This window comes from Galeopterus variegatus, unplaced genomic scaffold (assembly GCF_000696425.1).
Source record: "Galeopterus variegatus unplaced genomic scaffold, G_variegatus-3.0.2 Scaffold1735, whole genome shotgun sequence".
NCBI lineage: Eukaryota > Metazoa > Chordata > Mammalia > Dermoptera > Cynocephalidae > Galeopterus > Galeopterus variegatus.
The window spans coordinates 60,616-79,046 of NW_007727846.1; the positions used below are offsets into that span (position 1 = coordinate 60,616).

The 18,431-nt window shown below is 36.2% G+C and overlaps 1 protein-coding gene across 4 annotated transcripts in view; it reads right to left on the bottom strand.

Moving 5' to 3' along the window:
- Nucleotides 1–2,407: 2,407 nt before the first annotated feature.
- PLS3 (plastin 3) overlaps nucleotides 2,408–18,431 on the bottom strand; it is a 74,648-nt gene continuing 58,624 nt past the window's right edge. For 3 of the 4 annotated variants that reach the window (XM_008578657.1, XM_008578655.1, XM_008578656.1), the window contains 12 exons: nucleotides 16,924–17,005; nucleotides 15,726–15,891; nucleotides 13,256–13,398; nucleotides 11,079–11,105; nucleotides 10,713–10,808; nucleotides 8,973–9,168; nucleotides 7,841–7,919; nucleotides 6,938–7,052; nucleotides 6,573–6,706; nucleotides 5,779–5,902; nucleotides 5,440–5,564; nucleotides 2,408–3,647 (listed from right to left, as the gene is read on the bottom strand). In XM_008578657.1, the coding sequence (XP_008576879.1) occupies nucleotides 3,515–3,647; nucleotides 5,440–5,564; nucleotides 5,779–5,902; nucleotides 6,573–6,706; nucleotides 6,938–7,052; nucleotides 7,841–7,919; nucleotides 8,973–9,168; nucleotides 10,713–10,808; nucleotides 11,079–11,105; nucleotides 13,256–13,398; nucleotides 15,726–15,891; nucleotides 16,924–17,005 (1,420 nt within the window). In that variant the 3' untranslated portion in view covers nucleotides 2,408–3,514. The remainder of the gene's footprint in view (nucleotides 3,648–5,439; nucleotides 5,565–5,778; nucleotides 5,903–6,572; nucleotides 6,707–6,937; nucleotides 7,053–7,840; nucleotides 7,920–8,972; nucleotides 9,169–10,712; nucleotides 10,809–11,078; nucleotides 11,106–13,255; nucleotides 13,399–15,725; nucleotides 15,892–16,923; nucleotides 17,006–18,431) is intronic. The other variant, XM_008578658.1, reaches the window with a different exon arrangement.

Genomic DNA, 18,431 nt, shown 5'->3' on the forward strand with positions numbered 1-18,431 from the left:
TTTCTTTAAGAAGTTTTATTGTTTCAGGGTGTATATTTAATTCTTTAATTCATTTTGAGTTCACTTTAGTATATGGTGAGAGGTATGGGTCTAGTTTCATTCTCCCGCATATTGATATACAGTTATCCCAGCACCATTTGCTGAAGAGGCAGTCTCTTCCCCTTTTATTTTGGCTTCCCTTTGAAACTTTCCCCACATTATAGAAATATGTAACACAAAAAGTGAAAAGCCCTTATTAACCCACTCCCGTCTCCCCAGGTACAACTACAGAAATATATTTGTGCAGTTTCCTTAAGATATTTTTCTATGCATATAGTACCATTTTTTTGAAAATGGATAACATGGGACACCTTTCCACATCAGTACATAGAGAGCTATGGCAGTCTTTCTAACTACCACGTATGTATTCTATTGTGTGGCTGGACCACAACTTATTTCACCAATCATCGTTACAAGATGTATCAAGGAACATTGTTATACTTGCTGGCTGCAGTGTTGAAGGATATGACAGTTTTTCGTTTGGTAACTATTATCAAATTGCCTTTAACAAACTCTGTAAACTGGCCACCCTTCCAGCTGTATGCCTATATACTAACACCTTTATCAACATCAGATAATTATCAGTCATTTAATTTTTATCAGTCTGATAGGCTAAAAAGGCAGTTCATAAAAAAGGCAATCTTCTTAAAAATATGCACATTACTAAGTAGAAGAAGCCAATCTGAAAAGGCTACATTGTGTATGCTTCCACCTATATGATACTCTGGAAAAGGCAAAACTATGGAGACAGTAAAAATATCAGATCAGTGGTTGCCAGGAGTTGGGGGGAGAGAGGGATGAATAGGTGGAGCGCGGAGGATTTTTAGGGCAGTAAAACTGTTCTGTATGATAACACAATGGTGGATGCATGTCATTATACATTTGTCCAAACCCCTGGAAGGTACAACACCAAGAGTGAACCCCAATATAAACTATGGACTCTGGGTGATAATAATGTATCAGTGTGTAAGTTCATTGATTATAACAAATGTACCACTCCACTGTGAGATGTTGATAATGATGCATGTGTGGGGGCCGGGGGCATATGGGAACTCTGTACCTTCTGCCCAATCTTGCTATGAACCTAAAACTGCTCTAAGAAATACAGCCTATTACAAAAAAAAAAAAAAAAGGCAGTCTTGGTTGTTTTAAATTGTGTAACCCTGACTACTTTCAAGAATAAGTATCCATTTTTATGTTCATTGGTCCGTTAAAGATTTTTAAATTGGACATTCATCTCCTTTGCTCATTTTCTATTGGAACTTTCTCTTATAGATTTCCTAGAACTCTTAATATATTAGTGATTTTAGTCCATTATCATATGGATTGCAATTTTTTATTTTCTGGAGGAAAGAAAAAATGGTGTGTTGAGGCCCACTGCTTTATATGGCTACTTAACTATCCCAGGGTGCTCTCCTACAGACTGCGGGCCTTGTATAGCAAATCACCCAAGAAATTACCTCTTCTTTGAAGAAAGGGCCACATGGAATAAACCTTTTCTATCTTGTTTCAAAGGCATTTCAAGGCATTAGGACCATAGTTGCTTACAGAGAACTTTTGTACTTGGAGACAAATGGGGATGATTGTAGAAAATTCAAGGTAGAAAACAGGTCACAAGATGTGATTGTCCCTACCTCATCTGTTACCCTGGTACGTTTGCTGAACATTTGTCTTTTGTTTATTCCAAATTTATCATTCATTTATTTTACGTCTTTGGGGTTTGTATCATATTTAGAAATGTCTTTCTTACTCTCAGATTATAAATACAAAATATTTTATAACATCACCATGTAACCAGCTCCTCATAGGACTGCAGTTTGTATTATTCATTCACACAGAGACTTACAAGAGAGCCATAAACCACTGGTTGTCAACCAGGGATACTTTTGCCTCCCAGGGGACATTTGGCCAGTCTGGAGACATTTTTGGCTGACATAACTGGGGGTGTAATACTGACATCTAATGAGTAGAGGCCTACAATTCGCGGGACAGCCCCTCCCCCACCACCTCCAGCAAAGAACTGTCCAGCCCAAAATGTCAACAGTGATGAGGTTGAGAAAACCTGACATAAACCATTTCTTCTCCCTGGCTGTTCAGATCCCCTGTGTTTCAGGGTTTGTATGTCACAGAACATTGAAAAGGTTGACGGAGATGGGAAAGAAAGAAAAAGGGAGGAACTGGATAAGGAAATTTTGTTAAGTTGGAGTAAACCATTTTACCCCATTTGTACTATCCTTAATTCAGTGTCTCTAATCCAGCTCCAAAAGCTCAAATTTAACAAACACCATTTTATTGAATACACCAGTAAAAGGGAAAAAAATTGACTAAGATTGACATACTACTAAGGGACAGAGCATGAAGAAGAGACTAATTTTTATGTAAATGCCTTTATTTGAACTACTACATGGCTACCAGACTACATCACTTTTCAGAGTTAGGGTAACATAATGATCTTGAGAACTACAGCAAACAGCTTGACAAAGCAAGAGTACATTAAGTCCTACATATATATTCTTTAATGACCTCATCTCCTTGTTTAAGTGTAAAATTAAAAAATATATTGTACACTTAGCATACTTGGTCTACCGAATCCTGTCTAACTTCTGGGCATACTCTCTCCTCAAAAGTGTCATAGTTAACAGCATTTTAAATTTAAAGAGAGAGTTTGATGATACAGGTTTTAAAACAAATAAGCGTGTATTGAACCAAGTGATTTAAGACAAAATATTTCAATTGTTTACAGCCTGAATGTGAGAAGGAAGATGCTAAATTTAAGGTACATTTTCCCTCTACCTCTAATGTATGTTTTTTACTTACTGAGGACCCCTTAAAAAAAGTGGCAAAATCAGCAGTCTTGTTTAATGTAATCAAAATATTCTTAAATGTACAAAAAAGGATCATGTAGAAAGAATACTATAAAAAGATACTGATTTTAAGAATAAAAGAATAAGAAAAGCTTCCATTACATTCTGCACAGCCAGTTACTTTGGCAAATTCTCAGTACTATGAAGGTAAGCAAAGGATACTCATATCCATACCCTCTGACCATAGTTCTTGGTAAGAACTAGCATACTGGATGGAAAGAAAAATGACTGCCTAATAATATTCATATACAATCATCTAAGCGAGTCCCAAGAGATGGACATCTAAGAGGGAAAAAGATACATAGAGAGAAATAACATACACCCATGAGAAATTTCAAGGGCAGCTTTCTAGGAGGAGGGAGTAAAATGGTTTGGCTATGAGCACATTTCAGGTGTGCCTGACAAATCCAACTTTGACTATGGGAAAGAGGAGTTGTTTTTATTAGAACTCTTTCCCCTGAGACCTCTCATGATGAGCTAGTCTTGTTAATCAAAACTAAAAATCCTTTAAATGACCAAGAGTTCCTTAAGCCGTGAGCACTTCATCTGGAAATAGCTGACCTGCAAATCATGCACCTGGGAACAAGGTTGTTTCATTCAGATGGGTTATTTTACACTCTCTTCATTCCCCTCCCCATCAAACATGCAAACACAGTCATGACCATCTTGGGCTTTACTTCCACAAGGTCTTCAGGGAGAGCGTACACTCTGGCGCCAATTCTCCTAGCCATTGACACTGCGTACCTATTTTTTGAGGAAACAAAAATTGAGATGAAATTCTTATCAGTCAAGGACACCATATGAGACAGCTGTTTCTTATGTAACTATTTGGCCGTCATGGAAATATTCCATATTGAAAGTTCAGATCAGAATGATTTTGCTTTTTGTTTTCTGTTTTATTTTGATGGAGTTCGTTTTTAAGTTACACTAGGTTTTAAAGCTCTATTACTTAGGACTGGTAATATTTACTCACTCCTTTCCTCCAATGTGAAGTGAGAATTAAGCTTGAAGCACTGACTTTATATGACAATGAAATTATACATATAATTACCTAGGTTGGTTGTACAATCAATGTTGATCTCATTGTACATGTAATGAGATAACAGACACTCTCATGTGATATTAGAGACATGGGATGCAAGATTATGCCAGATGCAAATTCCACCTGGCCTAGGTGGATGCAGTGAATACTTCCAAATATTCGAGGGAGGGGAGAGAGTCTATACGGTACATGTACAGAGTGGCGGAACCAAGGACAGGAAAGGGTAGGCAAGGGAAGGGATGAAAGAACTGACATGTCGTGCTAGGGGAATTTGCAGGAACAGACCTCAACTAATCTATGAAGCATTTCTAGGTGTATTGTAACAGGAATCTTTAAAGATAAACCATGAAATTTCTGGAAAGAGAAGTTTCAAGAGTTCTTTATATATTATGGATATCACACTTTTATCACATTTGCTACAAATACTTTTCAAGGAAGAAGGAAGTGATATGTTTAACTCCAAAGTTTTGCAGGAATTCTTCTCAGCTATCCCATCAGCCCCTGCTGTGGCTTGATTTTCAATGTATACTAGTAAAGTTTTCATGGGTCACCCATGAAACCAGGTCACAGGCTAGGTCTTTGGTGAAGAAGAGAAGAGACAGGAGGAAAAGACTTTCTAAATATTGTTGAAATGTAAAAAACTATCAAAGCATAGTCTTCTGCTGAGGGCTAGCAAGCCTCCTGCCAATTTGTAGACTGAGGAAGATAATCCCAACATGTGCAGTAGAAGTGATGTGTGTACAGTAAAAGAGACAGAAGTGGATAATGTATTTTAAAAAAAGGTTGAGACAGACGAACACTCTGAGGTATGAATATCCTCAGCTCATTTTTTCCTTATTGTAAGTTTATAACTGGTTTGCATTAGAACATATACTGTGTTCTTTCCGTACTAGCAAGCCTCCTGCCATTTTGGAGACTGAGGAAGATAATCCCAACATGTGCAGTAGAAGTGATGTGTGTACAGTAAAAGAGACAGAAGTGGATAATGTATTTTAAAAAAAGGTTGAGACAGACGAACACTCTGAGGTATGAATATCCTCAGCTCATTTTTTCCTTATTGTAAGTTTATAACTGGTTTGCATTAGAACATATACTGTGTTCTTTCCGTAATCCACTAAAGCAACAATTGATGGATCACCTAGTAAGTCAGGCACCATGTTAGGCTCTTATACATTTCTTTAATCTTTACAAAACCTCAAACGTATGTATAATTGCCTCCATTTTAATGATTAGGAATCTAAGGATTAAAGGGGTTTCCCCCAGGTAATACAACTGTTTTTTTGAAATTTAATTTAATTAATTTTTTTGGCAGCTGGCCGCTATGGGAGTCTGAACCCTTGACCTGGATGTTATCAACACTGAGCTCTAACCAACTGAACTAACCAGCCAGCCCATGACACCACTCTTAAGCGGCAGAACCTGTATTAGGATTCAGATCTGCCACCTGGCTGCAAAGCCTGTGTTCTTTCCATAATATAATGCAGTCTCTCTTACTTGGCATTATTGTGCTTGTCATCTTCTGTTAAATTGCCGCTTTTAACAAGGTCATAGTTTATGCAGCCTGGCTGGATGGCATCAATTAAATCCACAACTGCCAAACTGGAGCTGATCGTCTTGTCCTAGCATAAAGGGAGAACAGATCTGAGAATTTCAATATGTACAAATTAACATGTGCTGACTTACATAAAGTGCCCCAAACAAAGCCCAGCGAATTAAAAGAGAATCTTGCCATTAGCGCAACAATAATTCTCACTCAGAAACCAAAGACTGTCTTCCAAATTATAGACATTATCTAGCAAACATAATGTTTAGTAGTCAAATATGGGTTCTGACCTTAAAACTCTGAATGGAAGTTGATTTTCCAGCTTCCCTCAACGTTCTGTTCACCCAGTTTACAATGATGTCATCATTAGCTTTCTGCCCCTCTCCAAGATCTTCCAGGACATTGAGGGTATATCTACAAGAAGCAGCAGAAGAAAAAGTAACAATCTACTTTATGAGAAAAAATGCCAACATGAGAAAGATGCTTTATCTTCATTCCTTTTATTTTGAAATAAAAAAGACAAAATATTTCATGAAGAGATTCACACTTTGTGAAAAAAGTATTTCAAGTAGTAGCGGCTTACTACTGACCTACCCTTTGCAGTGGTGGGGGACAATTTACAGTGCTTCCATGAGCAAGCCAAGCAGTCTACTGCAGGCATGTTTTGTACTATTCCAACAGTGGCAATGACTTCAGATAAATCATTACTACTGTGCTTTGGCTGGTACCCAGCATAATAAATGCTTTTCAGCATTTTGGTTAAGAGATCTTCGTTTTCAAATGAATACATGGGGATGTTCATAATTTTTTCTGACCACTTTTTATTCACTGACACTAAATGAGGCTTAAATCCTCGAGGCTTCCTACAGATAAAAGGGAATATGCACAGTTCTGCTGCCTAACTTGCAAGGAGGAGTCTTCCCTGAACAACCAACATGTATTCATTACTTAAACTCATTTCGGTCTAAATATAATAAATTTTAAAGGTGTAGTCATTGGCACATTTACTTATTAAAAATAATAAGGACTAAATCACAAACCTGTAGTATCATGAATCTTAAATAGCTAAAATTGTGTACTGTACCTTCTCATCAGCTGCCAGACTAAAGCTAAAGTCAGGGTTTGGTTCCCATCATTCAGGTCTTGCCCTCCAATGCCAACCAGGGAGAATTTAGCAGGATGCTTCCCTAATTCAACAGCATAGTTGCAGTTTTCTAGCTGCAAACACACAAAAGTAAGCAGTTAAAGATTTTCATTTGTTTAATCTGTATACATATCTGTGTGTGTGTGTGTGTGTGTGTGTTGTGTAATGCTAGGTATTAGCACACGAAAACAATAAGACCCACTTCCTGTCTTCCAGAAGCTCAGTCAGAAGCTTTTGAAACAAAAGAAACATATCAAGAATAAAAATAATCTGTAATAAAGGTATACAGCAATTTAATTATCTACCTTTTTCATGTTGGCTCCAAGTTTCGGGTATGGAGGTTTATTAACCTTACTCCAGTCAACAGGAACTTTAATTCGTTCATATAACTGTAAGATTACCAGGGCATCTTGGAGGTCACTAACAATTTAAAAAATAAATCAGTGTTTTCAGACAGCTGGGCATTTACTTCCTTTACAACAATAACTATACAAAAACAGTTTACACCACACTGTCAAAAAATATATTTAAAACCACAGATAATACCCGACTCATATTTTCTATTAATCTGTGCTAAAAACAGAGTGAAGGCCATCTGATTCACTTAAAATTATTTGTTGAGAGTTTATTGTGAGCAAGGTGTTGGGCACGTAAGACCAAAATCCCTGTCCTTCCATCAGAGACAAGAGATAGACCATAAACAAGTACAAGGATAAACAGGTAATATGATGGGGGTGTATGTAAGTGCTGTGAAGAAAAAAGTCACTAGGGTTAGGAGTTAGAGAGTGGCAGGTGTTAAGACAGGAAAAGTTTCTCTAGATCAGTGTCTGGAACACAGCAAGGGTGTGAGCCATTATATGTGGCAAAGAACATTCCAGGCTGAGGAAGCAGTGAGCCAAAGGCCTTGAGGTATCATGGATGGTTTGCTTAAAGTGTTCCCTGGTCTCTGTTTCAAAAAATAAAGTATTTGCTCCCTAAGGTACTATAAAGACATTTATCCATTCTATCACTTACAGTTAAAGATCATGTAAAGAAATAATTGGGCTTTTGTGTATTTGGAAAATGATGATGGAAATCGCTGCTCAATATTTTCCAATATAAATAATCACTATAAACTAACATTTAGAAAATCTTTAGAACTGTCATTATTTGTGTAGCATTCATTCATGATGTTCACAACCGTTTATAATAGCAGTAGAAAGGCTTACGCATAGAGATGGTTTACGTGGGGGTTAACACCAAGAGAGTTCATCCAGTTACGGAAGGTTCTTTCTTCACGGGTTTCTCCTATTAAGAATATTCACAATATTTATTCATTGAAGACCTTGTATATGTGCATATATAAGTAGTGTCAACCCATACATTAGATTATTTTATCTGCTCTTATTCAGATCTAGAAATTTCTCCAGTATGAATTTCCAAGCATTATCTCTAAATACATTCTCTAGAGAAATGTTTTTTAAAAAATCTGTTGAATTTATTTTAAAATTAAAGAATACAACCTTATCACAACCAGCTAGGCAATTTAGAGGTTTCTAAACTTTTTATAATTTCTTTCTCCTCTAATCTTTCTCTAATATCTCCTCAAATCTGCATACTTCAAAGTAATCGATATTATCAGTTTAGTTTACATTTTAAAAACTTTGCTGTGGTCATATGAACCTATACTCATATTGGTTTATGTTTTTCCTCTATCCATTTTAAAATACCAAACTACACATGATTACTACTTTTACAAGCCTATGTTAAAGCAATAAATTACTTGAAACTTCAAAGGCATAAAATTTAAAGATTTTATAAGTAATGCCAGTGGACCCCCAATGGACTACTATTTGCATTTGTTAATTTTATATACTATATTTCATGCATATATAATCTGGAAAAGGTAAATTCTGCCTTTCCCAAACTTAGACAATTATCATATATTGTTTGTTTTTTGAGGACGTAAGGGTGAAAGGAGCTGGGGCCACTTCCAGTTAGTCTGACTGTGGAAGAATGAAACAGAAATACTAAAAATTTACAAGTCGAATTTAATACATATGCATGTGCATTTTTCTGGTGAGAGGTTTAAAGAGTGGGCTAACCTTAAATACTTAAACAAAATATTGGTTTACTATGTGGCCTTATATTAAGTGACTCTAGACTACTTTACTTTAAAAGTTCACTTGTATCATTCATTTCTAGCAGCTGCCAATTTTTACTCAGTGCTTGCATCCACTTGTAGCAGATACTAAAGGAAAGTGGATAAAGAAACTTTAAGTCAAGATTATGAAATCACTGTGGTCTATGTATTTCTACTCTATTGTCCTACACATTGCAGTTTGAGAAATTTTTAGTTACCTTCTAATAGAGTCCAGTCAATATCCTGGTTCTCTGGCTTAGTCAGTGCCGGGTATTTATTAAACAGGTTAGCCACAAAGGCCAAGTTCAGTTTGGGGTTCCCACTGACAACATCAGCAGGGGTAACAAACTGCCTGCACCCCAATTTATCTGCTTGTTGAAGCATGCTCTCAGCTCTCTTCAAATCATCTGTTTCCTGTTGAAGTAAAATAAGACATTTTTTTAAAGGCCATCCTAAAAATATAGAAATTTTCCCTACAATCATAGTCTGGGTATACAATTCTATTTTCTTTTAGCCAACATACGGTACTTATAAAATTGTTTTGAGTGCAAAGAAAAAAGTTGGCTCAGCTGGATATGTAGTACCTATAAAATACTCTAGAGGGCGCCAGATCACATATTTAACTACTGAGTACACTTAACTCAATTGGGATTACATCTCTCCTGGCAAAATGCATCAAGAAAAAAGCTAAATTGGAAATAGAAAAAAATAAAATAAAAAGAGAAAAGCTCGAACTGTTCAGATTTTTTCTAAAAAAATGGGCCCTAAAGAAGGTGTACAGCTGAAAAAGATGATGGACACCAAATAACAAAAGAAAACATGAGCACAGGCTCAGAGGTAAAATGAGTGTTGGGAGAAGAGTGAGGTGCCTGGGTGGTGGTGGTAAGGGAGGTTTGAAGGATACAGACTAGCAGGAAATAACACTGGCTAGGAGAGAAGGAGCATGATTGTGTAGGGCCTTAAATGCTTAGTAGAGCATTTTAGACCGACTTCTAGAGTCGGTAGGTGAAATCCTTGAAGGATTCTGAGGGAAGAGACAAAGAAAAGAGTGTTTTGAGAAGATCAGTCAGGAAAGACTGACTGGAGTAGGGCTGCATGAGAATCGGGATCAGTTAGTACACTGGTGCCATTCACCAAGCATAAGATGTCCTGGCTGGCCATCCCAGACAGCTTCCTTAATGCACAGGATGGCCCCTTATTCCTACAAGAGGGACCTGAGATGAAGAGTTTTGCATTTAACGTGTAGACAGAAATATAAGCACACAAGTCAATTACAAATTCAATTCTTGTAAGGGCACTGAGTGTAAAATGGTTTAAGTATAATCCACTTAAGCCTATTGTAATAGGCTAGATATGCAGATTTTGTTAATTAGTAGAAAGCACTCCATATATAATGGATACAAAGAACCACAGAATCCTAGAAACTTGGGAGTAAATAGTGTAGTCCAACTCTTTATTTTATAGATGAGCAAAGTGAGATCCAGTTTGGGGAAGAACCTTGTGAAGGTCACTGAAAAATTAGTGACATAGCAGAGAACGTGGTTCCTGACAGTGATTCCCCCAAATTGTATTTCCTAGATCAGCAGTTTGTACACATACTCACTTTACTGTCAACACAGGAACATTATAGATGTATATATGAACAGGCAATCATTAAATCTATTACTGTGGTTATAATCAGAATACTTGGAAATGGTTAGTCTCTAACGCTTATTTCCCCGTACTTAGTTTAAAGATTTTATGCCATCCATGTAAGCCAATGCTACCACAATTACTCATTCATACACTATCAAAATAAATCAAAGTTAATTTTTGCCTCTGACTTACATGTGCAATAATACACTTAAAAATGTTTAAAACTGTCAACACAACTACATACAATTATAAAAATTCTTGTATTTACAAGAAATTGACAACAATTTTGAAAGACCGTAGAATTCAAGAGCACCTATACTTACATTGAAACCTGACATGTTAATGTCTATCTGTGGTTCACCTTCCTTTTGTCCTTTTGGTGCAATTTGATTGAGAAGATGAAAATAGGCTTTGGAATCCTACAAATGAATTGGAAATGTCAGTGAGATCATACAAAGAATGAATGTATCCTATTGTCCCATGTTTGGAAAGATATCTGCACTAGGTTTTGTGAGAATATATGGCACAAATCTGTCTTCTAATTTAACAGATCTTTTTTTTCCCAAAAAAGTCATCTATCTGCCTTATGTCTGTCTTGAATATAGATGAACTGGATTTTGACACAACTTTATAATTTATGGAAGTCATCAATGCAATAAGGCTAATAAACATATAACTTAGTTCTGTACCTTCACTGAATTACTGAAGTCAATAAGCTTGACAGATAAAACAAGCATGAAAAAATAAAGTAGGAGAGCAGAAATCCAGGAAGCATAGGGAAAGAGAAAATAAACAGGTTATATCATTACAAAGCACAATATATACCATAACCTATGGAGAAGAGATTAGCTGTTAAAGATATATTTAATTGTAAATTTAAATGACAAAAAGTTTAAAATGAGAAACACTTTAGTAGATGAAATAACATTTAACCCTTTATGATCTGAATGTACTTAACAAAACAAGCTTCTCTTTTTGTTTTAAGCCCCTGGACTCTTTTACCACTTGGAACCCCAATACATAAAACAAAGTGGAGTTGCTCATATTGGGGGTGGGATGGGTGAATTCAGGCTGTGTAGACATTCCACAGAACGCAGCTTGAAAACCATCGTACCAGCACAAAGTCTTGTAAATGTCTTCACACACGTCAAATACAATTCTGCCTCTCTGGAATACTAGAGGGCAGCAACTTGGGTCAAGATTCCTTCATCCTGCTGTATTTGAAGACTACCTTCCCAGCTGTGCTAGTTTTCTATCCCTGGGCCTTGCAAGTCCAGACAGGCTATGAATGAGTGTTTCTCATAGGAAGCTCCGTAGACAAAGTGCATTCTCATTCCCTGAGAAAACTGTTCAATATGTGGACTACTGGATTCAACCCCGGCCCTACCACATATGAATCTCTGGGAGCTGTCCAGAAGGCTGCATCTTAAATCAATTACCCAAGTGAGTTTGAAACTCAGTGCCATAAATGATTTTAAGAATGGGAAAATCAGGTGAGCAGAAGCCATTTCAGAGAAACTCATGAAATGCCAACCCAGATCCTATCATTAAGGGGCATAGGATTTACCTCTTTCTAAGGAATAGTGCATTACAGCTGTGAAAGTACATTCACTTCAAATTACTTGCTAAAGTTACATAAACAATTTATAATCTAATCCTGTGCATTTATGAACAAGTAAAGAGCAGAGCCAGCAGACCTGAAATTGGCTTTATAGTTGAAAATTTGAACTTGCATATAGATAAACTGGAAGTTAGTTTTAGCATTCCCAAACAATATTTTGCTTTTTAAAAATATTCAAAGCAGCTTTCATTAAAATAAAAAAAGATTTCCTCTTGTACACTTAAAATATGTCCCAGTACATAAAATCCATTTACAAATAGTTTTCAGGAGCATATCTAATGCATGAAGCAAAGTATGTCAGGCCAAACATGGTGTGTAAGTTGAAATAGGGGGTAAGTTGGTCTTATAATTTTGGGGTTATCTTTAATTTTCAATGATGAGATCAGTAGTACAAGTATCCCATTGCTTTCTCTAACCACTGAACAAACTGATATGATTACAGAATATTGTTTTCATAGCCCTGTTGGTCATTGACATCTGACAAAGATCCTCGAGTTTGTTCCCTATGTCTCAACATCTGGATTTTGGAGAGCATTCAGTCAATGAGAACTGCACCATATTTGCTACAGTAATGTTGGCACTTTTTACATGAGAAGCCAAAGATAACGCATGATAAATGAATGCCACCAATGTCTCCCTCCACTGCTAGTTTTTTCCTGCTGCTCATGTGAGCAATGAGTGCCAAAATTCAATTCAACACAAGAAATATTTGAGGGTCTTTTATGTACCAGGTATTGTGTTAGAGGTCAGCTTTAGTAGGAGGACCCTGGGACAAAGGCTGAGGTAGGAGACCCGGACATAAATAAATAAGCTCATTACTACCCTCAAGGAATTCAACATCTAAAGATGAGAGAGTATGACAGGAGAGAAGACAAATAAGAAAGGTCAAAGGAAATCTTGAGGCCCTTCTTCTCTCTTCTAGGTCTTTACTAACAGGTACCCTAAGGCCTGGGAAAGGCAGTTAGAAATAGAGCAGTCATGTCTTATCCTTTTATACTCCATGTTCAACATTTGGCAAGATATAAAAAATTAGCACTATATTACTTCTACCCTTTTCAACGAAATGAAATATACTTGGTGCTCATGCTCCTAACTGGCTCTACCTCTCTACTGAAACCTACCATCAGGGCCAAGAGGCAACAAGGCTTGGTGATATACTATTAAGATTTTTTCTCTGTTCCAGTGGGATAAAATTCCCCCAGCTGTTATATCCCCCAAAAGGGTTACAGTTCTTTGCACAGTTACCTTGATGTCAGCACTAAAGTTGTTGATTTTTTGCCACCCCGAGTTTTCCAAATGAAAGTTTGCCCATCGAAGCAGAAGCTCTTCTGGAGACAATTTCATAAGCTCCTCCAAAGTCTCACCTTCTCGAAGTAAAGCAGCCAAGGCTGGAAGAAAAAAATCCCACAACCAATATATGATATGATAATGGTCATGCCAAGTTCGTTCAGTCTTTTGATGCTCTGTCAAGTAACAGAGGTGCAAAAACTAGCGTGACATAGTTCCTGGTTCTAAGATACTCATAGTCTAATTAAAAAGATACATCAGTAGATAATTATAATACAAGGTGATATAGATAGAGACATGGTATTATGAAATTGCATAGCAAATACATATTATAATTTATTCATTCTATTCTTTATTATGCTTCATATTCCAAACATGCTTTTAATTTTAACGCTTTCATTTCATGTCATATATTTATATGAATTGTTCTTATTTAATACTTCTGAGATCAGGAATTTGCGGAAGAATGTTTAAAATTTTAGAATCTTTTGCTTTACCTTTTGATCAAAGTAGTCTACAAACTACGGTATTTATATTTGAGTATAATTCATCAATTAACTCTTGAAAGGTTAAACCTATTTTTAAAGGAATATAATTGAACCTTACATTTTCTATAGCATCTAACAATGTAAGGGCTGTTTAGTAATTTTTTTGTTGTTGAAATGAATGTGGAAGTAGCCAAACTTTTTTTGGCAAGTGTTCCCATAGGTAATAGGTAAAAGCTTGGGTGTTTGCATAGAGAACTGTCTAAATTTAAATACTGGTTTAAGAAGAAGTTGTGTAGTCCTTATGCAATAATTGCCTCCCATAAAATGAAAGGAGATTCATACTGGACAAGAAGATTAAAACTGCCTGATTTCTGAAGAGGTCCAATTAATACTTACATCTGGCAAATTTCATCTTTGATGAACTCTGCTTTACATCAGGTCATTATTTTTGTTATTTTTTCATTAACTATTAAACAAATATTTATTAAAACCTATTATTCGTCAAGCTTTGAGCTAGGTACTGGGGATACAGATACGAATATGACAGGGTTATGGCTGCTAGTAATCTCACATAACTAAGATAGTCAGACAGATAAAGGCAACAGAGTGTGATGAGTGCAATGAAAAAAGTATTTTATGAGACAGGGTGGAAGATAAACCTGAACAATGTGGGGAGGGGACTGGTAGGACAGGACTTTCTTGAGAAGGTCACATGTGAATTATCAGGAACCAAAGTATACTTTATCCAGAGGAAGATATATGTGTGTGTGTGTGTGTGTGTGTGTGTGTGTGTGTGTGTGTGTGTGTGTGTGCGTGCGTGTGCGTGCGCGTGCGCGTGCACATGCAGTTGTCAGGGATGCACAAGCCAACACCATGTCATTTTGTCACTCAGGGAATTAAGCAAGAGCAAAGGCAGCATGGCCATTTGTACAGAGCCCTTCAGTTTCCCACCTTCACCAAATCAAAGGCTGGGAAGAATTAAATAGCTGACATTTATGCACCTGAAGCCTTAGCAAAGATAAATCATTTGATTTATTTCATGAGCCAATGTCATTTTATTTTGTTCTCTCCCTTTCCTTTTTGAATGAACTTCAACTCCTTTAAACAAGACAAATACCCCTTTGAAGAAGGCCAGCAAATAGAATAATTTTACTCATCTAAAAGTACCTTTGAGTTGATTGAAAATGTTAGCATAATAAAGTCTTGAAAGTGCAAAAAAGTACTGTTGATAGATATCATGAAACCTTGAAATTACTGAGAATCCCAAATATATATTCTTCCCCCAAAGTAACTGAGGATTGAGATGGTGATGCTAGGGATTTCTGGAATAAAATATGAATATTTGAAGTGGTGCTCAATATTTCAAACTTTATAAGGGAGAGGATAATGTTGTATTTCCTAGGCTCCAATGAGAATTATATTGCATATGCTTATACATTGTATAAATTGATGATGTGATATAAAAACCTATGCTGTAAAAGAAATAATGCTTCTGCTGGTTCAGGAAGTGTGGGATCATCAAGGGTAGGTTAGAAGATTTTTGAAGAAGTCTAAATCTATGATATAATATAAAAAGTATTAAAATAACAGGAGATGGTGCACAATGTTGGAGCTGAGGGTCGTGATGGGGTGTGGGTTGAGTGGGCAGGGCAGAAAAGAATAGATACCAAATTTGGGACCTTGGGAAAGTTCCTTAACCTCTCTGTGCTTTAGTTGTCTTCCTTGTAAAATGAATTGAAAATTGCCAGACAAATGTCTCTTCTCTACTAAAGAAGAGAGTTATATAACTGGGCTGTTTTCCTGAATAACTCTATAGCATTACCTTATGTTAATTCCAGTTATCATTTAGTCATCTCAATTAAGTGAAATCATGACAGTCCAGATGACTAGGAAAAAAACACCAACAAACAACTTTCAAAATAACAACTGTGTTCCATTACCTTCATTCCTGCTTAATTCAATGTCAGCGAACAAACCAATCTTAATGATCTGCCAAAGCAGTCCCAAAACTAGATGAGGTTTCCCAGCCCGCAAATCCTCTGCACCAATGTTCACAACGTGACACCCAATGGCAGAAGCAGAGTTCAGTGCCAAGTTCAAGTTTTCCTGCAAGACAGCCAAATTACACACTTGCTTCTTGATGTTTCCATTTTTTTAGCAGTCTACTTCTTCCTTCACTGAAAATAACACCTATATATAACCCACAGAAAACAAATTCCAGACTTAGCTATAGCTAAAACAAATCTGAGCCTTATTGCTATTATCTTTTGCAGAATTCTATGGGAAGTTAACTTGGTATTTTTATTTTGGTCCCTTTTGAAGTATGCTGACACTAAAAGAAAAGGTTGAATGACCAGAATACATATATCCATGTGAGTAAAGTGTCATATTTCTAAAAATGCCTAAATGGGAGTCCAGTAGTATTGCATACACCTGAAAGAGTTATCAGTCTCCACATCCCAAGGGGTGCTCTTGCCTGAGGGAATGTTGCTAATAATCTAATACAGATGCTCCTCGACTTATGATGGGGTTACATCCCAATAAACCCATCGTAAGTCAAAAACGAATTTAATACACCTAATCATAGCCTACCTTAAACGTGCTCAGAACACTTACATTAGCCAACAGTTGGGCAAAATCATCTAACACAAAGCCTATGTTATTATAATAAAGTATTGAATAGCTCATATAACTTACTGAATATTGCACCGAAAGTGAAAACAGAATGGTTGTATGTTTTCTACTGAAAGCATGTCACTTTCACCCCATCGTAAAGTCAGCCATCGTAAATCGGGGATCATCTGTACCCGTTTGAGGGAAAAGAAAAATGCTCCATTCCTTAAGCATACCAGTTAATTAAGAACTTAAATATTTTTGCTTATTTCTACAATGTGGATTATTTTATGTAATGCAAAGAACATAAAGCTTTGGAGTTAGATCAGGATTTGAACTGCAGTTCCAGCATTAACCTCTGGCAAGCTCAGAAACCTTTCTGAGTCCCAGCTCTCTTTGTAAAATCTGAATAATAATCCCAAACTCACAGTTGTTATGAGGATTAAATGAAAACATACAGAGTGCAGAGCCTGTGGTCTGTAGAACAGGTCTTTGGGGCGGGGAGGGTGGGGAAAACACACATACCTGAATGATGAAGGGTGTAAGTTTCTTCTTGTTGATTGCTCTTTCATCAATTGTATCAGGAACTGAAAGGTTGATCATTTTACTGAAATAAAAATGAAAAAGAAATGAATAGACTTAATTTTAAAGAGCCTGTAAATACTGACAAATATTTAAAGGCTCATTACAGCATGTCTTTTATGTAATTTCAAAAAATTAATGCAATAGATGACTTTTATTTTGTTGATCACAAAAAAAAAAAACAAGTATACAAGAAAGCTAATTAAGAAAAAGGACCAAAATGCTTATAGTAGTTGTATTTCTGAGTAAGGGATTGGGACGTATTTCCCATTTTAATTTTTTTGTTTCACATTCTCTTATAAGAATGAGTAACTTGGACATTGAAAAAAACTTTATTGAATAAATGATAAAAACATAACATCACACATTGAAAATGAGTCTCTTCTAGATTATGTAATTCACAATTAAACTACCATTTATCCACAAAGCAGTAAAATTAGTTGAACACGAGATTTTTTCATTTACCAAATGTTTACTAAGTGCCTCAACATACACTATATTTTATTTTTAAAAAATTTTTATTAGCACATTCATATTTATTCTTTATGCCCCTTATCCAATCTCTCCCCACTCCTCTGCCTTTCTCTCTCCCCACCCCCTCCCCCTTTTTCCTTCCTTCCCCCTCTAATAACCATAGATTTGTTCTCTCCATCTGAAAATTAACTGCTCCTCTGTTGGTTTGTTGCCTAGATGAGGATGATCTGTCCAGGACTGAGACAGGTATGATCAAGTCCTCCCCTATTATCATAAATCAGATGCTTCTTCTATTACTCTGGAAAACATACACTATATTTGGTGCTGATACAAGATGAGTATCCCTTATCTGAAATGTTTTGGATTTTGGATTTTTTTCGGGTTTTGGAATATTTGCAGATACTTTTTTTTTTTTTTTTTTTTTTTTTTTTTTAAATTGGTTCTCTTTTGCAGCTGGCCAGTACAGGGATCTGAACCCTTGACCTTGGTGTTATAACAACGTGCTCTAACCAATATTTGCAGATACTTAACACGTTGAGTATCCCTAATCTGAAAACCTGAAATCCAAAATGCTCCAATGAATGAGCATTTCCTCTGAGTGTCATGTCAGTTTTGGATTTTGGAGCATTTTGGACTTTGGATTTTTGGATTAGGGATGCTCAACCTGTAATACAGTGCTGACATTAGAATTATTTTTGTTAGGCTACAATCTGTGACTTGTTAGGAAGAATCTCATTTGGTAAAATTTGCAGTTAGACTCTCACACTTTAGATGCTTGTAATACTGCCCTAATACATTCTATTCCACATAAGGAGAACCATGCTTCTTTCCATATGATTACTTCTATTAAAACACATCAGGAATTATTTCTTTAGTGCCTATAAGCGACAAAAGGTGATGTATTACATTTTGAATATCAGCTTTTCAAACAACCAGAATAACCTTATCGCAAAAAGGATTTTATATACTGTACACTG